Source organism: Eufriesea mexicana, unplaced genomic scaffold, assembly GCF_001483705.2.
Source record: "Eufriesea mexicana isolate 0111107269 unplaced genomic scaffold, ASM148370v2 scaffold1223, whole genome shotgun sequence".
NCBI lineage: Eukaryota > Metazoa > Arthropoda > Insecta > Hymenoptera > Apidae > Eufriesea > Eufriesea mexicana.
In genome coordinates, this window is record NW_016909336.1 from 604,857 (window position 1) to 626,766 (window position 21,910).

Below are 21,910 nucleotides of genomic sequence, written 5' to 3' on the forward strand. Positions count from 1 at the left end.
AATTAGTATGGCTGAACACTGGTGACCACTATGGTCCCACTGAGGAGACAAGCACCAGTCATTGATGACCACTACGGCAGTCAAAGTATTAGTGTACGGATTTTAAAGAAGCAGGATTAGCTAAATTTGGAAAAAAGATATTTACGATAACGAGAAAAGAGAAACTGAAAAAGAAGAGAGAAGAAATGTCATAAATTCTAAATTAAAATCGAGCATCAGCACAGAATTTTTATTAACCCCTAAGTTACCCTTGATTGCAATATATGGAGCTATGAAAAATAAAAAAAGAAAAAATACGAATAAAATTGGTTAATTATTTAAAAACATTCCTATTAATAACATACCAAGATAAATTCTTTCATCTACTATTAAAAATCCTTTTATTAATATCAAGTTTATATTTGTAACCATTTTGTCACGCTACATTCTCGTCCTTAAACCAAAGAATAACCATAAAAGAGATTTCATGGAAAAAGAAAAGAATGGTAGAATATGTACAAACTTTTACTAATAACTTTACGAATAAACAGGGAACTCTGAAGAACCTAGATCTCCGATAACCGAAACCAAGATCGATCGAGAACACGGATAATCGAGACCCGGTTAAACGAGGTCCTATTGTAATCATTTTACCCATAGGAAAATTGATTGCTTCATTGCTTCGTGATTAAAATTAATTTCCATATGTCTCTACACACGATCCAAGTCGATTGACGATTAATATGTCCGAATAGCCCCTCCACGTAAAGATCAAAAATGTAAATCCTGTCACCAAAAATTGCCGAAAGAATTAAAAAGAGCTTGGCAGAAGTCTCAGCTGCCACATCGATCAAACAAAGCATCAGTCGCATCCGCGGGCAGCTTTATGCTTAGTTGGCTCGCGTGTTCCTCCCGGAGCTTTATTTGATTTAAAAATCAGGGAAATTAAGTTTCATAAAGCAGCTGCTAAACGATCTCAACGGACTGCGAAGAGCAACTCTGCTAACCACATCAAATGGTCAGAAAGTTCTCTTTAGTCACGACCAGAGCCCGTTCCCTTCTCTCCGGTGTGTGCTTAGACAGTGCCTAATTGACTCGTTTAACCGGCCACCCCTCACCTCCCGTGTCGATCAGCTGCTTCGAATTTCTGCGTGTACCCCCGGCTGTCACACGCGACCAAAACCGTAATTAGACATTTGCTCGTATTCCGAACGCAGGTAGGACCTATGAACCGTTGATTTTTCCCCTGAACAGTAGCTGGACTGAGACGTGGCAGGCCTGCACGTCGTAATTACGGTGAATTTCATTACCGTGAAAGACAGGCGAGCTACCGATCGCGTGAACGCTCCAGAGGCTCGAGTTAGACGTTTCTCCTAAGATCGCGTTTAGTTATCGCGATGTTTAATGCAAGATCCGATAAGGTTACGGGTTTCTCATGCGAGACAGCCGGTGCGAGATGCACGGAACCCCTGCCGCAAGATCATCGCGAAACCATCGTCAGCTTCCCCGATTTCCAAACCCACGCAGATCCATCGATATCCTCCCTACCACTTGACACGATCCAACGTCTCCACCTCGGTTCCACGAATCCTAGACGAATGCTCGAAACCTGGCCAGCTTGTACCCTAGCGCTGATAGCGGACGATGAGGCCCCAACCCGGGTTCCCGGCTCCGCTCTAAATCAATCTCCGTCGCTAAATAATAAGCATCGAGTTAAGGCAGAGCCTCGAGACGACGTGGACGACGCTGGACGACGATCACGGATAATTACACGCGCGGAAATTGCGGCTGGCCCAATCTGCGTCCGGTGGTCTACGTCTCAATACACGCGCGCCTCTTTCCCCATTCTACACCCTCCCCGGGTCCCTCTTCCACGGTGTTCGTTCCTGACCTGTACCAGTGGCCAACCGCACGCACCGTCCAGGCCGGAGAGAGAGAGAGAGAGAGAGAGGAGAGAGAGGGATGGCCAGAACGAGAGAGAAGGGAATCGACGAACGGTGGACTCGCATAATGCCCGGGGTGCTCCGGGGCCCAGAGTGCGCTGGGCCCTCACCCCCCTCCCTCTACCCTAAGTATAGGGCTCGCTTAACGATGTTTGTTTTATACATTGGCAGCCTGTTCACCGAACCTGTAATCTTTCTAAACGAGATATTACCCGGGCCCGTCCGCGAAAAACGAAGCTGCCTGCCTTCGTGCACAGACGACAGGGACTTCGCGCTCTCCTCCGGGACACGGGCGCTGGGATGCGGACCCAACAGCCGAAATTGGGCCCACCACCGCCACAAATTACTGGCCATTCACGGGTTCCACGTACGTGGCCACGCTCGGGCCACGAGATGCACGAGGAATTGAGAGCGAGCTGTCGGGGCAGTTTCGGTCTGGGTCCTCGGCAGTTTGCGACTCGAGAGACTGGATGGAGTTTCCAGGGATGCGGAGAATCGATCCTGTGACTGGGTTTGACGATTAAACAGTCCACGAGTATTTGACAGAAGCTTCGAAATTCTCGGGAACCGAAGATTTACGTCTGAGGTTTGGAAATTGGGGATGAAACATTTTATTTCTGAGAATTGGAATTTCGAATATTTCTGCGCAAATGGTCGAGGAACAATTTACTCCCTTCTCTCCTGGGTCTGAATATGTACCACAGGAGAATGGATCCTGTGACTGGGTTTGACGATTAAACAGTCCACGAGTATTTGACAGAAGCTTCGAAATTCTCCGGAACCGAAGATTTACGTCTGAGGTTTGGAAATTGGGGATGAAACATTTTATTTCTGAGAATTGGAATTTCGAATATTTCTGCGCAAATGGTCGAGGAACAATTTACTCCCTTGTCTCCTGGGTCTGAATATGGACCATAGGACAATGGATCCTGTGACTGGGTTTGACGATTAAACAATCCACGAGTATTTGACAGAAGCTTCGAAATTCTCGGGAACCGAAGATTTACGTCTGAGGTTTGGAAATTGGGGATGAAACATTTTATTTCTGAGAATTGGAATTTCGAATATTTCTGCGCAAATGGTCGAGGAACAATTTACTCCCTTCTCTCCTGGGTCTGAATATGTACCACAGGAGAATGGATCCTGTGACTGGGTTTGACGATTAAACAGTCCACGAGTATTTGACAGAAGCTTCGAAATTCTCGGGAACCGAAGATTTACGTCTGAGGTTTGGAAATTGGGGATGAAACATTTTATTTCTGAGAATTGGAATTTCGAATATTTCTGCGCAAATGGTTTCCATTCGAGGAACAATTTACTCCCTCGTCTCCTGGGCCTGAATATTCCCATTTCTTTCTTCCTTTTTTTCTGTTTCGAATGGAGAACGATATTTAAAGCGCGGCATTTAAAATTCAAAGCTGCGTTGATTATTGAAACCGTGGGGAAAGAAAAGACCGTGGGCTGAGTAGAGGGGTGGAAGGGAAGAGGCAGAAAGAGCGATAACTAAATGCTAGCGGGGTATAGTCCGTCGTCAGTTGGAACCACGATGCAGATACACACGCGCATTGTGCGACCGACGTATGCTCTTTTCCGAACTATTATAGTTCGCCGACGTATCTGTCCCCGTGTTTTCCTCGCTTTCGAAACTACCCCTTTCACGTTTTCTCCCCTTCGTGCCTGTAAAAGTTTGCGCTTGAAAGGATTTCCAATCGTCGAAGGACTGGGGAAAGTGTGTGGCGGCCATAGAGGCACTGAATCTTTAAAACGCGATAAAAGGTGTTTCAGAACGGGCTATAGTCGTAGAAAGGCCACCGTTCCTTGCTTCATTTCAAGTTGAACCCTAATCACAGCGAACCTCCACGGTTTATGAATTAATCGGTGGATCCCGCGCAAGTGTCGCACGATGTTTATGCCTAGTAGGTGGTCGAAATTCGGTGCACTCGCGCGAATTCGCGAGCGAGTCCGGTCAGCAGTCGATCAGCGCGATTTTCTGCGGTTTCTCGCGGCGACTTCTCGTGTTTCGCCTGGCAGCCCGTCATTTTTCTCACGGCTCTTGCCTTACGGCGCTACCTTCCGTCACGAGGGACGCGGTCGTCAAGACTTATCCAACGAAATCGCGACACACCGCCCGAAATCGAACGTGATACAATTCCTGACTCTCCCTACTCGCTCAATAAGATCATCATACCGTTAATCACTTAGTTTCTATCGTGGAACACCTGGACAATGATCGCGCAGAGCCTTACGACCCTTCTGTCAACCTGGATTCGCGAGAATCCCTCAGTGGTTAGCGAAAAAAGCTACTGGAGCGAGACTGTGTATCAATCTAGCCCTAAGAAAGACCAAAATGCAATCCCTGCAACCTGGACAGTCGACTAGTACGAAAATCTCGTGGATACAATGAGTCTGACCGATGGTTAAGGGGTATATATATACTTGGCGCTAGCCATGACAGAGGATAGGTAAAGCAACGGCGATAGTTGTACAAAATTGACACTTACCGGCCACTCTTGGTGATGACCATTTCCGTGCCGAGCTTGTGGAACTTATCCCAAAGCTCCTTGCCCTCGAGTGTCACCTTGGGATCGTCCACGACCCCGTCCTCCTCAGGGTGCAGAGGAGGCACGAGGGGATGGTGTGGGCCTGCGAGGGGGTGATGCGGTGCCAGAGGGTGTGGCGAGGTGTGCAACATCCCCGGGGGTAACGGAGGCCTGAGTGGCCTCATCGCAGGCCCGCCGGGACCACCCTGATGATGGTGGTGCAATACTGCCGTCGCGGCCGCCAGGACGGCTGCTTCCTCTGGCGTATGCGGGCCCAAGCCTAAACCTGCAACACACATTTCCCTTTTCATTTCCAACATCGCGACGATAATTTCTATATATATATATTTCTGTATTTCCATATACAGTATGTCCTAAGAAAATGTATACACACTTTGCGTTTTTATTTTTCTCTTACGTTTACTATTATTACGTTTATGCAAAAGACATATTTTTTTATTACGTTTTTCAAAGTCTAGTCTAAAGTCAACAATTATTTTAAATGGGTTGTACCTAGAAAAGGAAAAATAAATTAGAAAGAATAAGGTATTAAAGTGTGTATACGTTTTCTTGAGACACCCTGTATTTATTTCTATATATATACATATACTTCTGCTAAATAATTCCCGCTAAATCGACGCGAGAATAATTTCTGGGCCCACCGTGTCCGATTCTGATTTCTCTATTTTTCTATATTTCTATATATTTCTATATATTTATTTCTATATATATATTTCTGTTAAATAATTCCCGCTAAATCGATGCGATAATAATTTCTGGGCCCACCGTGTTCGATTTTGATTGATTTACATTTACTAGGCCCCCAGCGCGATATCCTTGGTCCCACCCAGCGCGAAGAATCGTTATTATATTTAGCCTAAATGCTGACCGTTGTCGAGCTGAAATTGGGCCCAAATGTATGCACATAGCATTTCAATTTTTACTTCTGCATTCATAAATTACCGATAATTGCTCCAACCTTAAGAAGTTTATCTTCCTCCATTGTCGCCCGGCTCAGCAAGCGCGTGGAAGCTTTGACGGAATGAATTATTTCGTGGAAATAATTGCGGCGTAATGAGCCGAGGGTGAAAGTGGATTGGCGAGGGATTAAAATACCAGGAGGAAGCACGGAAGTTATTTATTTTACCGCGGCAATTGTTAAATAACTCGATACCCGGAACGATAAACTTTATCTTTGTTGGCTGCCGCGAATCGACAACAATACGCGCCGAGTGCCGGTTTGATAATGCGCATTTACAATTGCACGTCTGTTTGATTAAAATATTATTAACGCTTAATTCCGGCCGAATTAACATAGTCGCCGCAAAAATCACAGCCGCGTATCACTTTTCGCTCTCGTTTCTGCCCGTCGTGAACGCGTGACGGAGAAACATCCCGATGAGCATGCGTGCGCGATCTCCGTTTAATAATTAAACACCGTGAAATGGCTTTTTAATTATCAATGGCCCAGTTTTAACCGAGATTTATCCCAACGTCGGTCAAAGCGTACCTGATTTCGGATTTACCGTGACATCCGCCATTGGGGGCGCGATTCTTCGGCGACAGGGGTGCCACCTGGTGTCAAAGAAGGTCTAATTTTTCAGAGGAACGGAGAAATCCTGGGGACTATGGTCGTTTCAATCGCGATCGAGTGGATGGATTTCAGAGAGCAATTGGTTCGACTAGAGATTGCTCTATTGACTCCTAAACGCGTCAGGTCTATTTTTAAGGCGTTGTGTACGAAGAAGTCGAAGAAGCTGCTCGAGGTTTTCGTGCACAGAGCAAGAGGAACGGTCTACCTTCCGGCAACTTTCCAACTTCTTCCAGCGGGGAGAACGAGGACAGGGGGTGGAAAAGTAACCAGTAGTTTCACCGGGGGTTGTCAGTCGATCCACCCTCGCGAAGTTTAAGCGGCTGTCTTTCACTCTTTATCCCTTGATCTCGTCGATTCTTCGGCCTCGAATCCGTCGTCGTGTCGTCGATCGTGTTTCAATTGGCGCGATTATGGGAGGAATCTTTTTAGTAATCGGTGCAGGCTTAATAAAGGAGCATGTTTTTCGATAACCTTCAGTTGGGGTCCTTTTATGATGGTCGAGGAAATCGGGGTGGGGTGCTACAATCGCTCGGTTCTTGAGTAGATTGTTCATAGTTACGTAGGCTTGAGTGAATTTTTAAATTAAAGTTTTTAATTCAAATCAAAATTTTTTCGTTTTAACCCTTTGCGCTCGAGAAGTGCCTTTCAGTCGCCATTTGATAAAATTTCGAAGCTCGATATTCGTGAATATGTCAAATTTTAAATAATGTAACGGTGTGCGAGGTATCGAAATCAAATAATTCTAAGTGTTAATTATCATACGACTTCTTATTCACTGTTCAGAAAAATATCGTCAGCTTTGTAACAGAAAATCTTTGAACTCCTATGCAAAGGGTTAAATGTGAGTGGGTATTTGGTCACTATTTAGATTCCAAAAGGAATTTATGAATATCACAGGTGGTGGGTATTGTATTCCCTGATTATTAATTTTTAAATGGATCTGTAAATATCGTAGGACTTATGGGATAGGTATTGAGTGGACGTTGATTGGATCTTGGGAAAATTTTCTACACGAGTCCAGAAGGGTACTATTGTGTTCATTGTATAGATCCTTTTAAGTATATTTTTGATGTAGATAGGATAAAGATTGAGTAGATATTGAAGATAACTTTAACAAAATTTCTAAATATCTCGAGTAGTATCGCATTCATTGAATAGATTACAGATAATAGTGAAATGGGAATAAAAATATTTTGAATAAATTTTTAATATATAGCAAAGATTGAGTAGCTATTGAATATTTCTCAGGACAAATTTTTAAACATCTCGAGTAGTATTATGTTCATTAATAATAATGAAACAGGATTAAAAATTTTTAATAGAATTAAAATATATGTATACGTACTAGAAATTGAATAGCTATTAAGTATTTCTTGAGAAAAATATTTAAACATCTCGAGTAGTATCATATTCATTAATAATAATGAAACAGGAATAAAAATTTTTAATAGAATTAAAATATATGTATATGTACTAAAAATTGAATAGCTATTGAATATTCCTTCAGAAGAATTTTTAAAGATCTCGAGTAGTACCATATTCATTGAGTAGATCATAGATAATAGTGAAATGGGACTTGATAAATTTTTAATACATATATACATAGTAAATATTGAGTAGCTATTAAATATTTCTCACAAAGAATTTTTAAAATTCTCGAGTAGTATGCTATTCAATGATAATACTGAAATAGGATTTAACAAATTTTTAATAGATATATACACAGTAAAGACTGAGTAGCCATTGTACCTTTCTTGAAAACATTTTTTAAACACCTCGAGTAGTATTATACCGATTAAATAACCTATAAATAATTCCTAAACAGAACTCAAACAATTTTAACTACATCTTTAAAGCACCTAACATAAACATTAAATAATTTTTAAAAATAATTTTTGAACACTCGATTTTATTCTAAATAATCCTATGTTTATTGACTAATCTTTCAATTTTTCTCCACATAGACTACCCTAACCCTCTAAATATTTACTAACCTAACTTTCGATAAAAATCCGAATAGGATATTTCGAACAAATTTCGAGTAGCAAATAATATATTATTACTCAAGAAACTTTCTCCATCTGCTCCTTAGTGTTTCCTCATTAATCACGCAATTAGCCAAATACTTTCCGCTGCTCGAGCAGCTGTACCCTATCGTACTAATGTTCGCACAAATAGAATCTTTATTTATCAGTTCAGGGTACGAGTCTCTGCGACGTCCGTGTGAAATCATCGTAAATTCGTCGGCTCCTTTTCAAGTAAATTGAGGCTGAATGAGAACCGACACTTAAGATAACGAAAGAAGACGCAGGCGACTACGAAATTCCTATTAGCGGTGTCGTCCATCCGCTTCATCGACCGTCGAAATTTATCGATATCCACGGAACGATATCAGCGATTCAATTAACCGGATTGCCGTTTAATTTTCAATTAACGATACGCAAAGCCGGCGAAATGGCAGAAAATCGTGGGGATTCTAACCGGCGAAAAAATCAGCACAAACTCCGGCGAAAGTTCAGCCGACCGCTTTTTCATGCGAACAATTTCATTATTTACAGCAGCCTATCCTTCGATTCCCGGCGTGCTTCCTCTACTTCCGACCAATCGCGAACTACCTGTTGCGTTGGGGGAAAAAGGAGAAAATAAAAAAATAGAGAAAAAAAAAAAGGAAAATAAAACAACCGCCACTTTCGACTCGCCAAATTTCGTTCGACCTCCGACCGGTTACAAAACTACACTTGGCCGAAAAAAAAAAAAGGTTAACTACCGGGTATCCTCCACTTTTATTCTACTTTATCCGATTGCAACGAACGCAAACACCCCTGCTGCGCTCTCCCGTTACGCGAATTTTCTGCATCCCGATCGCGGTCGTTTCGAATTTCATTTTTTCAAGGCATCGCGTGATTTTTCATAGCCTCTGTGGATCTGTTGGTGATCCGTGATTATTTTTTAAAGCAGGAAGAATATTTCAAATATTTTCGAGCGATTTTTCTTTGAATTTTTGGTCTTTTATTCCGATCCCAATTTTTTACTGGAACCAAACGATTTTTTATACTTTTTGTTGAGCTTTGTTGGTGACTGAGAATTATTTACTTCAACAGGAAGAATATTTAAAATGTTTTGGAGCGATTATTTTTCTTTTTTCTTTTAATTTTTGGTCTTTTACGCGAATTTTAATTTTTCATTGGAATCGCACGATTCTTTTCGTAGATTTTGTGGACCTGTTGGTGATGGGTGATTATTTTTTAAAGTAGGGAAAATATTTAAAATATTTTAGAGCGATTTTTCTTCGAATTTTTGGTCTTTTATGAGAATCCCAATTTTTCATTGAAATCGCACGATTTTTTATATTTTTGTTGAGCTATTGATGATTGAGAATTATTTTCTTCAATAGGAAGAATATTTAGAATATTTTGGAGCGATTTTTCTTCGAATTCTATATTTTTGAAAACATTGCTCAGTTTTTTAAATTTTCTACGAATTTCTTATGTAATTATTTTTTTCAACTCGTTTATTGGTATTTTGCAGTGCCATTTGTAGCTATTTCCCTTGCCAATTATATTTATAAAAATCCACATTCTCGATTTTCCATCGATAATAAATAATATTTCATGCTCCTCGGAAGTTCTCAAAAGACTGTTAATTACCCTCTTAAAATAAAAAATGCTTTTAATATTCCATATTAACGATCTTATCTGTTCAGCATTTTTCGTTCCAATAATCTGATCTTTAAAATTCCAATCTCAATTTTTCTATCATTATCAGCCACTGCTTAATAGCCCGTAACAGTGTCCAAAGGAACTACTAATTACCCTTCTGAACGAGAAAAATATTTCTTATACTTTCCTCTGAAAATTCTAAATGTGAAACAACCTACATTTGACATATTTAACTTTAAAAATTCCTGTTATCAATTTTCAAACATCTGTTTCAATTAACCCTAATCTAACAACCTTCCAGAGTATCCAAAAAAATTCCTAATTTTATTATTACGTTTCCAAATAAAACATAATTTTTAATATATTGCACTGGAAATGAAAAGTATTTAAAAAATTTTCCAGGCTCCTTCCTATATTAATTTTAATTTTTACGAATTTTTACTCGTCGAGTTGATCAATAGAGAGACAAAAATTGCCAATTATTTTTCCAAACGAAAGAAATATTTTTAATGTATCACGCTAAAAATGAAAAATATTTAAAAAATTTTCTAGACTTTCCTATATTAATTTTAATTTTTATGAATTTTTACTCGTCAAGTTGATCAATAGAGAGACATAGAAATTGCCAATTATTTTTCCAAACGAAAGAAATATTTTTAATGTATCACGCTAAAAATGAAAAATATTTAAAAAATTTTCTAGACTTTCCTATATTAATTTTAATTTTTACGAATTTTTACTCGTCGAGTTAATGAATAGGAAGACACCCAGTTTGCATATTTTCAGAATAATCCAAATTTCTCATCTCGGTGTATCTTTTGATCCAAAGATTGGCGATCGCGAGCTCTTTCTTCGCGGTGAGATTTTCCTGCGCGATTTCCAGGCGAGCACACGGCTGCGAATTATCATTCATAACGATGCAAATCACGATTATATTATTTATGACTAATGATGCGATTAATAGTTAACAACACGTACACGGCTCCCGGTATTTTCTTTCCGTTTCAATCAATTACCGGCCGCGACGGTGAAAAATGCAAAACCTGTTGCCACCGTTAATGACTTCATGATTGTTATCATACAAAGTCCGCGCGAGCCGATCATTAAATCGATACCGTTTATCTGCATCGTATACCGTTCCAACGCGTATCTCCAACCTTCCACTCTTTTCCAGGATAATCAACACAGATCGTTCGATTTTTCTTTCGTTTTTCCGTGGAAAAATTTTCGCCAGATAGATAGATAGCTTGTTTTTGTATTTAAACGAAATGAGGATACCTCGAGGTGTTATTTAAATTTTAAAAAGAATATGTGCGCTGTTGGAAATAAAAATTGGAGATTTAAAAATTAAAATTGAAATTTTGGAAAATAAAGTTTGAATCTTGGAAATCAGAATTGGAAGTTTAGAAATCGAGCAATTATAAAAATTTCGGAATTTTGGGAATTAAAATTGGAACTTTGGAATCTAAAATTAAAACTTTGAAAATTAAGATTGAATATTTGAAAATTAAAATTGAAATTTTGGAAAACACAATTAGAATCTTGGAAATCAAAATTGGAAGTTCGGAATTTAACAATTATAAAAATTGTGGAATTTTGGGAATTAAAATTGGTATTTTGGAGTCTAAAATTGGAGCTTTAGAAACTTAACAATTACAAAAATTGTGGAATTTTGAGAGTTAAAATTGGAATTTTCGAGTCTAAAATTGGAGCTTTAGAAATTTAACAATTACAAAAATTGTGGAATTTTGGGTATTAAAATTGGAACTTTGGAGTCTAAAATTGCAGCTTTAGAAATAAAGATAGAAGATTTGAAAATTAATACTGAAATTTAGAAAGTTAAAATGAAAATCGTGGAAACTAAACTTATAAATTTCAAAACTGTTCAATTATTGAAATTTTGGAATCCTCGAAATTACAATTGGAAAACTAGAATCATTTTATTACTAAAATCACGAGACACAAATTTTTGAATTTTTATCAATTTAAGTTATAATTTAGAAATTCAGAAATTATCAAATTTTAATTATTTCTTAAACAGTTCTCTATTTTCGAAAAACACATACAAAGGGTTTTTCTAATATATATTTTTCTCTCATCACCAAATTTAATATCCTATTTCCATTCTCAAAAAACAAAATTTACTTTAAAAAGAGTTCAAAATGAACACGAGCGCAAAATAAATATATCAGAAAGCAAGAAAAATATCGATTAAATATATATTTATTAATCCTTAACTCAAATTCTAAACCATATTCCATCTTCCAAAAAAAATATCCGACTTTCAAAAAATCATTTCACCCCCTTTTTCGATTTCTCGTTAAATTTTCATTACCCTCCAAAAGAATACCATCCTTCGCAAAAGGAAGACGGAAAATTCTGAAAAATTGGAAGGTAGAGAAATTTTTCATACTTTTTAGCGGTGACTAAAATTGTTAAAATTCGCAGTGGACGAGGAAGGTTGCACAATTTGCTGGTTGTTTTCCACGAACGGGCTTTGTAACGCGGCAATTGCATCACGGTGTTGATATTGCTGCCTGCGAGCAGCGGAAACGCTGTTATTAGTAATTTGATAATATTATTTCAGCATAAACGAACGATCCGCGCGGTGCAATTAAATTGCATTGTTGCTGCGTCAAGGTGGGTGCTACGCCGCTGGATATTTCGAGAAATTTTGGCGGCGCCCGTCAATTTTCGAAAAGCTGCGCCGCGTTTCGACGCAATTATCCCAGCGCTGCCACTCGCGCGGATAATTATCGCGCTTCGCGCTTTGTACTTTACACGTTAACGATGATGATTCATCGATATAGGCGATTTCGATTTCCGAACCACTTGTTGGCTCGAGGATTTCGATTTCGCAAGCCTCGAGAACGGATACGAGATTCGAAAGACGCGATAGATCGATAGAAATAATTCGAATAGATTTTTCTTTCGTTCCTATACTCGATAGGAGTAAACAATAATTTCTAGTTTTTATTTATTTCATTTTTCTTTTCTTTTTTTAAGTTTTGAGACACTGAATTTCCGAAATGGAATTGTAGAAAATTAATTGATAAGTAAGTAGTTCGAATTGTACGAAAGATCGATAAATATTAGCGAAATATATTTTTATTTCATCCCTATTTTGATTTGAAAATTTTATTTTATTTTCTTATTTATCTTTTTTCCTTAAAATAAAATTTTGAGCGATTAAATTTTCGAAATATAATTATCGAACATCAATTGACCGATGAATAGTTCGAATTGTACGAAGCATCGAAAAATATTAGCGAAATATATTTTTATTTCATCCCTATTTCGGTTTGGAATTTTTATTATTCTTTTTTCTTCCGGACAAAATTTCGAGCGATTAAATTTCCGAAATGTAATTATCGAACATCAATTGACCGATAAGTAGTTCGAATTGTACGAAGCATCGAAAAATATTAGCGAAATATATTTTTATCTCATCCCTATTTCGGTTTGGAATTTTTATTTTATTTTATTATTTTTTTTGTTTTCCGAATAAAATTTCGAACAATTAAATTTCCGAAATAATAATTATGGCGCATCGATTAATCGATAAATAGATCGAAAGAAACGAAAGATCGATAAAAATAAATAAAATGTATTTGTATATATTCTTACCCTTCTTGAAATATGTAGAAATAATTCCTTCCTTTTATTTTCATTTTCTGTATTTTCCTTCGTAAATATCTTCGAGCAAAATTTCGAGCAATTAAATTTCCGAAACGCAATTATCCATGTAGACGAGCGAACATGGCTGAATAGGAAGGCAGCATCGATTTTCCGGGCGAATCGCGTAGAACAGGAAAAATCGAGCGGTCAGCGTCGATAAACGATCGTTCCATTTTTTATCCGAGCGAATTTCACCTGGAAGCGTGGACTACAATGGCCAGCCGCCATTAATTGCACCGCTTTCTATCGGTCGTCCGTTTTTATTTTTCTCCCGACGCGGAACACAGGGTGTCTCGAATGGTGCACGACTCGATTCCCGGCGATTTCTTCGACCGGGAAAACAATGCAAAATGTGGGACAACGTTTCTCATACGATACCTCGGTTCTCCGAAACAGTCAGTTTCGACGATAGAAATCGTGTTCGTCTATGCCTGTCACGACGTGTCGAGTTCGGACGATACGTAAACACTGCCGTCACGCCGGTATAGCGCACGTTCGTCGAAAAATATTCGCGGATTAATTGGATTGATTCTAGAGCGACGGAGTCTGTGTTCGTATCGCATCGCTGAAGAGATTCGTCGAATCGAGTTTTAATCGATATGCAGCAATCACGCACGGTACACACGCGGTAAAGATAGACACGAGGTTGAACGATACACGGAAAAAAGCAGCGTTTGATTTAGTTACCTAAGTCGCTCGAATAGCAGCTCGTACATCTCCAACTACGCACTATTTTCACTGAACCAGCAGTCAACCGAACGAAAACAAACTACACAGTCTATCGAACTTCCGCGAGCACGACACTAACCTATCCTACCCTCGCTTCGTATACTTCGCGTCAAAACATCAGTAATTACGAAATCGCCGCGGATGTCGCTGCACTCGCGGACGCGTATGCACTATGGCGCCTAGATTCAAACTCGAATCTAATATCTTCACTATTCAATAGTCTCGAAACAATTACTAATCAGTGATTTTCGAAAATTCCTTCACACAGATTAATCTGTATACTCTATACTCTATTCCTGTAGCAGTAATCGCTTCTAAGAATCCGAAATTAAATTATATAAACAATTATATAAGAAAATTGATTTTTTCTATCTTTATTAACAAAAATAATTTTACAAAAATCACGTATTATTGTTTTCTATCCTACCATTTATGATAAAATAATTTTTTATTGCTTTCTAGGAGAATATTTCTGCGAGAAAATATTTTTGACCCCCTTCGAACTATACGACGAGTATATTCGTCACGAGCAGGTGAAAATTTTTTATTCAACGACGAGTATATTCGTCATGGGAGAAAATAATTTGCTCTCACGATTTTTTACAGTGGCAATACTCGATCATTTAATAAAAATATATTTTTAATTCCAAATATCGTTTCGTTTACTACTCGATCGAATTTTAAATTTTATAAATGATATTAATTAATCCGTAATCAAGAAAAATATAAATATGTGAAAAAGATAACAGAAAATATATCCTATTTTGCTATAATTAACTATATCACAGTCCAAATATCCTATTTTTTATATTTTTTGTAATCCTGATCACTCGACCCTTCGATTTTCCATTCAATTCGAAAACTTATTCAACGTAGAATCAAATAACAATATAAAGACAGGAAATATCGAAATAAAATAATTCCAGAACCTAATTTACACATGATTTCACTTTAGGCTGCCGGAAGGAACTCGTCCAACAACTTTCTTAAACCAAAAAAATAGGTATAACGAATTTTCCAATATTTTCTCCTATTCCATTTTTTAAAAATTTCCTCTCCCTTCGTATCCCCGCCTACTCTCTCCTACCAGCGATCATGGCAGATTCGATGCCAAGCACACAGGCGTAGCCGGTGAAAAATGAACGGAGACACAAAGGGTTGAACGTCCCGGCGTGTTTTTCCTTGGAAAATCGCGACACCTGGTCTGCTTTCGCGGTTTTCTTCGGCCGTGTTCCTCATTCCGGCCGTTTTCTCCGGGACCACGGGTTACGCGGCGAGCTACGTGGCGGGAATTTCGAATGCGGCGAACGTCGGTCATGCCCTTGGCGAGATTAATCGCCGCTGGCTGCGGTCAGTTGGCTGGCAGCCCGGATAGAAAAGAGGAAGAGGCCGAGAAATGACGGGACAGACGGCCAATAAGAATGACGAATCGCCAGTTCGCGATGACGCATCGGGGAAATGCGCTACCGTCCAGCTTTTCCAACAGTGCCGTCTATAAATCGCTTTCTAAACCGCGATCCTCGCCGTTTCGCGGCAAGATGAACGCCCGGTGGAGATTTCTCGCGGCGGATTTTTCCGTTCCCGCTAAGCGGATCGCGGGCTTTCCGCGGGGCCGATTCTCGACAGGGATGCTTTGCATTTTCTAACGCAGTAGCTCAAGTTTAGCGACAACAAACGATCAATAAAGCCTGCGCGCTTTAGGAGCACGCTTCGCGCCTATCGCCTTCGAAACGAGCATCGCGCTGCTCTTCGGCCACGGATATTCCTCGCACGTCTCGAGATACTCGGCCCGAGGGCCGCGCCGGGGAATGCAAACTGGCTGCAATTTAAGAGCCGAGGGAAACTCCGAGACCAGAGCACGAAAATTCGACGTCCACACCTGCCAAAATCGCTGCCTGCCTCCTCCGCTCTGCGAATTTTCCTCGGCCGCTGGCGAAACTCGCAAACCGGCGTCGCGGTACTCAAGATCGGAAAATGTCAATTTTTTGACGTTGCAAATCGCTAAAATTTTAATTACATATTCTCACAGGTGCAAAGTAAGTTGTGACGCTCACGAGCATTGCTATAAATTATCCAAAATTTTTTTCAGAAGCTTCGAATAGGGAAAAAGGTAACTGTTTAGAACGATCACGTTTTCTGCTCAAATTGGCAATCTTTGCTGAGCTATATCTTTACGACAATGAAGATCAGATAATATTTCTTAATATAGAATTAAAGTATGGTCTATTAGCTATGTGTATGTAAAAAAAATTAGTGAAATATTTATATTTTAACCGTCTAAAAAATCGGTCTTACTATGCCTATATATTCTCGTCACACAGTGGTCCGGATCGGCAAAGGCACGAATTAATATGAATTTTCTGACATTGGAAATCGGTAAAATTTTAACCAGATATACTCACAAGTATACAGTAAGTTGTAACACACATAAAAATTGCTATAAATTATCCAAAAATTTTTTCTTAAGCTTTGAAGATGAGAAAAAATTGCTGTTCTAGAGTGATCGCATTTTCTGCTCAAATTGGCAATCTTTGCTGAGCTATATCTTTACGACGATGAAGATCAGCTTATATTTCTTAATATAGTATTAAAGTATGGTCTATTAGCTATATGTACGTAAAAAGAAATTAGTGAAATATTTATATTTTAACCGTCCAAAAAATCGGTCTCGCTATACCTATATATTCTCGTCACACAGTGGCCCAAATCGGCAAAGGCACGAATTAATATTAATATTTTAATATTGGAAATGGGTGAAATTTTAACCAGATATACTCACAAGTATACAGTAAATTGTGACACACACGAGAATTGCTATAAGTCATCCAGAAATTTTTTCCTAAGCTTTGAAAATAAGAAAAAATTGCTGTTTTAGAGTGATCTCGTTTTCTACTCAAATTGGCATACTTTTCTGCGCTATATCTTTATGACAATGAAGATTAGATTATTTTTCTTAATATAGTATTAAAGTGTGGTCTATTGACTATACATACGTAACAAAAATTAGTGAAATATTTATATTTTAACCCTCCAAATTTTTGTCTCAGTGTGTCCATATTTTTCCTTGTCTTTGCCTATATAGTTAGATCTACAAAACAGAAGTCACGCGAATTCGCGATAAATCTTTCACGAATATATTCCTCAGAAGCTTCTGATGAAGATGGCTGAATCTTCGTAGTTGTAATGATATATTTGTAATCGGTTCACAAAAGTCGGTTAACGGAGTACGAAGTACGAAACTTGAACGAACTTATAGTAATCGCGACTTACTTAAAATTCTGAATACAATTATTACAGGTATGCCATTTTGTACTATTCATGGTAGACGTGCATATAGTGTTACGAATTAAACGAATAAAATATTAAACTCGATTTTTCAAGGAGTTTGTGAGTCTGTCGCGATGGAATACTTCAAACTATTATGGTGGTGACAGGATTTTGATTTGTTTCCCATAGTCTGTTGATGTTTCAGCAGTAAATTTGTTCAGGCGTAATTTATGCATTCCCTGAAGTATGTAAGTGTCCGTAGCTCTCGAGTCGTGACAATAAGAGTCGTCATTGCGATGTAATTTCTATTTAACGATTTAATATAACGCGTGGGATTTGCTTTCGTGTGACCAAGATGAAATACTTGGCTCGTAGTATGTACAAATGAATATGAATATAATACCTTATTCAATCAATCGTGAGTTATATAAGTACTCCTTGTACTACATTCCATGACCACTCGAATTTCTCAGTTTAATAATCTAGTATTAATGACATAAATATAAATAAAATTATAATTTAATATGACGTTCTGTCATTAAAATAAATAAAGACCTATGAAATAGAGCAAATTTGTGTGTTAATAATACAAATTTTAATGGTAAAAGCTCATGAAAATTTGGATAATTTTTTAAGAATGTGAGAAAATAATATTAAAATTAGATTCTACGGTCCAAAAAATATTTTTGAAATAAGAAATGCTTAAATAACTGAGCTGTCAATTTAGTTCGTGTTTCTGCCAATCAGAACCACTGTATGGCGACTTGATGTTCTCTAACAATTACAAACACGATAATTATGGGGTGTTAATTATTGTGTGTCTGTAAATTGGAGATTCGAGTGGGTCGATTCGTGATAATTTGAAATTCGGGAAAATGTTTTAAGCTTCGAAGTTTTGAATTAGTATAATTCGTGTTTCTGACAATCAGAACTACTCTTTGGCGACTTGATGCTCTCTAACAATTACAAACACGATAATTTTGGGGTGTTAATTATTGCGTATCTGAAAATTGGAGATTCGAGTGGTTTGATTCGTGATAATTCGAATTAGAGAAAAATTTTTTAAGCTTCGAGGCTTTGAATTAGTATAATTCTGTGAATGAAAAGTTGTCATTATTTTCTAGTGTTAAAATAATCTAGGGATGCAAAGATACAGGCTTTAGCTTTCGTATTCACTTCAATAATTTTATTCCAATATTATTGCGATTTTTCCTCGAAAAATTATAGCTTCACTAACTTTGAAGTTAGTTAAAAAATTAATCCCTTTGTGCTAGAATTTAGTTTTAATAAATTTTGCATTGGAAAAGTATTTAATTTTATTTATTCTTTACAGTAATTTGAATAATTTCTTAAATTATACGAATTTTTGAAATGTACATGATTCTTGCTTATAGTAAAATGTGTTAAGTATGATTTTATTATTCGCATGAAGTAATATAGATTCAGTTTTAGTCATCGCTATATTTATTTGTGATTCAAGAGCACTCTTTCTGGTATAAGACACAAATAAAAATGAAAAATTGTAGAATATTTTGAAGAATATCGACAGACTCAAAAATTCTAACTCTAAAGATAGTGTGTGTGTAGATACAACACAACGAGCTACACTTGCACGAATTTTTCTCATTTTCACTTATTTTATTGAGTGAAATCATTAGTAGAAATTACAGTTCGATCTCTGTTTTTCTTTCAAAAGTAAAAAGTAAAAGTTTTAATGCCCTTGTAATAAAAATTTCTCAATGTAATACCCCATTAAATTTAAAAAGGAAAAATATTGTTCGGACTTCAATCGTTGATTTTATCATACTAACTTCGACGTAATTTTCGGCCTACAATAAAATTGTTCCACGTTACGCTTTGTATACAAACTGTCATAAAAATCGAAATTTTTTAATCAGAGAATTCCTTCGAAACGCAATTCGAATAGCTGCGAGTCACTGTACGCAGAAAACGTCAATTGTCTTGCAATAATAATTCCCTGAGCTTATTATTCTGGCTCCATATACAGGGTGAGCCATTGAACGCGACTATCTGAATTATTTTCGATTATTCAGTTATTGGAAAAACGATAAAAAATTATTTCGTCGCAAATTGCAAGAAAGAAAATGGCAGTTGATTTCCGTCACATAGACTGCATACAGGGAATTTTATCATAACCTCAAAATGTGTGTTAAATTGAGAGTATTTTTATAATACGTGTACTTTTTATGTAAACACTCTGTATGTATATCTAATTTAAACTGAATTTGAAGAATTATCATTTAAGGAGATACGTATGTGGCTTTAAAGAATTCTATCATCAGAAACCTAACCTAAGAAGTATAATTAGAATCGAAATTCACTAATAAAAAGAAAAATTCGATTTTACTTATATAATAATTTAAAAAGAAGAAGTTTAGAAGCTTTAAAGAAATCGTTTTAATGGTGGAACGATCCAAAACTCTGTCAGAGTCTTGTAATTCTAGAAACCAAGTTCATTCATAAAAGGAAATTAAATAAATTTACTATCTCGATCTAATTTATACAATTATTAAAAAGGGAGGGTTCAGAAGGTTTTAAAAAATCGATCACTGGTCGAAACTGTCAATGGAGGAACGATCCAAGACTCTGCCAGAGTCCTGTAATTGCAGAACTCAAATTCAAGCATAAAAATAAATTAAATAAATTTATCTCGATCTAATCTATACAATAATTAAAAAGAAAGGGTTCAGAGGGTTTTAAAAAATGGATCATTGGTGGAAACTGTCAATGGAGGAACGATCCAAGACTCTACTAGTGCCCTGAAATTGCAGAACCCAAATTCACCCATAAAAATAATTTAAATAAATTTATTTTGATATAATCTATACACTAATTTAAAAAAGAGTGTTCAGAAGGTTTTAAAAAATTGATCATTGGTGGAAACTGTCAATGGTGAAACAATCCAAGACTCTGTCAGAGTCCTGTAATTGCAGAACTCAAATTCAAGCATAAAAATAAATTAAATAAATTTATCTCGATCTAATCTATACAATAATTAAAAAGAAAGGGTTCAGAGGGTTTTAAAAAATGGATCATTGGTGGAAACTGTCAATGGAGGAACGATCCAAGACTCTGCCAGAGTCCTGTATTTTCAGAACTCAAATTCAAGCATAAAAATAAATTAAATAAATTTATTTTGATCTAATCTATACACTAATTTAAAGCAGAGTGTTCAGAAGGTTTTAAAAAATTGATCATTGGTGGAAACTGTCAATGGTGAAACGATCCAAGACTCTGTCATAGTCCTGTAATACCAGAAGCCAAGTTCCCCCATAAAAATAATTTAAATAAATTTATCTCGATCTAATCTATACAATAATTAAAAAGAGAGAGTTCAGAAGGTTTAAAAAAATCGATCACTGGTTAAAACTGTCAATGGTGCAACGATCCAAGACTCTGTCATAATCCTGTAATTTCAGAACCCAAGTTCACCCATAAATATAAATTAAATAAATTTATCTCAATCCTAGTTAAACAATAATTAAAACAAAGGTTCAGAATATTTTAAAAAATCGATCACTGGTCAAAACTGTCAATGGAGAAACGATCCAAGGCTCTGTCAAAGTCCTGTAATTCCAGAACCCAAATTCTCCCACAAATGAAAATCAAATAAATCTACTATCTCCAATCGAATTTTTCGATCTATACAATAATTTTAAAAAAGGGTTCAGATGCTTCCAAAAACTCGATCACTGGTCAAAACTGTCAATGGTGGAACGATTCGATACCTGTAATTCCACAAAACCAAGTTCACTCATATGATAAATTAAATAAATCCACTATCTGGATCCGATCTATGCAATAATTAAAAACCAATTGTTCAGAAGATTTCAAAAAATCGATCACCAATGGAAACTTTGAACGGTGGATCTAAGACAGTGCGAGAGTGGTGGAATCGTGGAGAACCGCGGTCGGAAGAGGAGTCCAGCTGCCAGCTTCGAGGCCGCAAGAAAGACAAGGCGTGTGAACGGGCGCGGCGAATTAATTCGTCATTGAAGTAAACGAAGGGAATAACTAGCTGCAGCGGACGAGGTGGACGCGTGTAATAACGAGATGCGAGATAAGACAGGCGAGGCGAGCCGGCTGAAAATCGCTCCTCTCCGCGCTCCGATTCGCTCGTTCGCGCGGGCAGCGTGACACGCGGCCGATCGCGGCCTGCACGATCGAGATCGCCGGAAATCGGCTACCGTCGCGCTGCTCGGCTGCGACACAACCCTCTTTGCGCGCTCGTCACGTGAAACCTTTGCGACTTCTTTTTAGACAACTCTTTCCTTCGCCGATCACACGTGATTGAATCGTCCCCCTTTTTCTTCTCTTTATCCCCGCTATCGAATAATATATTTTTTCATCCCTTTCACTCGCTTTCCCCCCTCTCTTTCCCGTTCCTCTTCAATTGCCTTTCGTTTCCTTCGAATTTATTCTCTCTTCCTTTATTTTTCAATTCCTTTAAATTTATTTTTGAGACCTTATTAAGGAGTTTTTGAGGGGGGGGGGGGGGGG

General features: G+C 37.6%; 1 protein-coding gene across 3 annotated transcripts in view; it reads right to left on the bottom strand.

Annotated features, from left to right (window-relative positions):
* Positions 1-21,910, bottom strand: part of bi (T-box transcription factor bifid) — a 215,667-nt gene that overhangs the window by 181,734 nt on the left and 12,023 nt on the right. For all 3 annotated transcript variants that reach the window (XM_017900427.1, XM_017900426.1, XM_017900425.1), the window contains exon 2: positions 4,424-4,748. In XM_017900427.1, the coding sequence (XP_017755916.1) occupies positions 4,424-4,748 (325 nt within the window). The remainder of the gene's footprint in view (positions 1-4,423; positions 4,749-21,910) is intronic.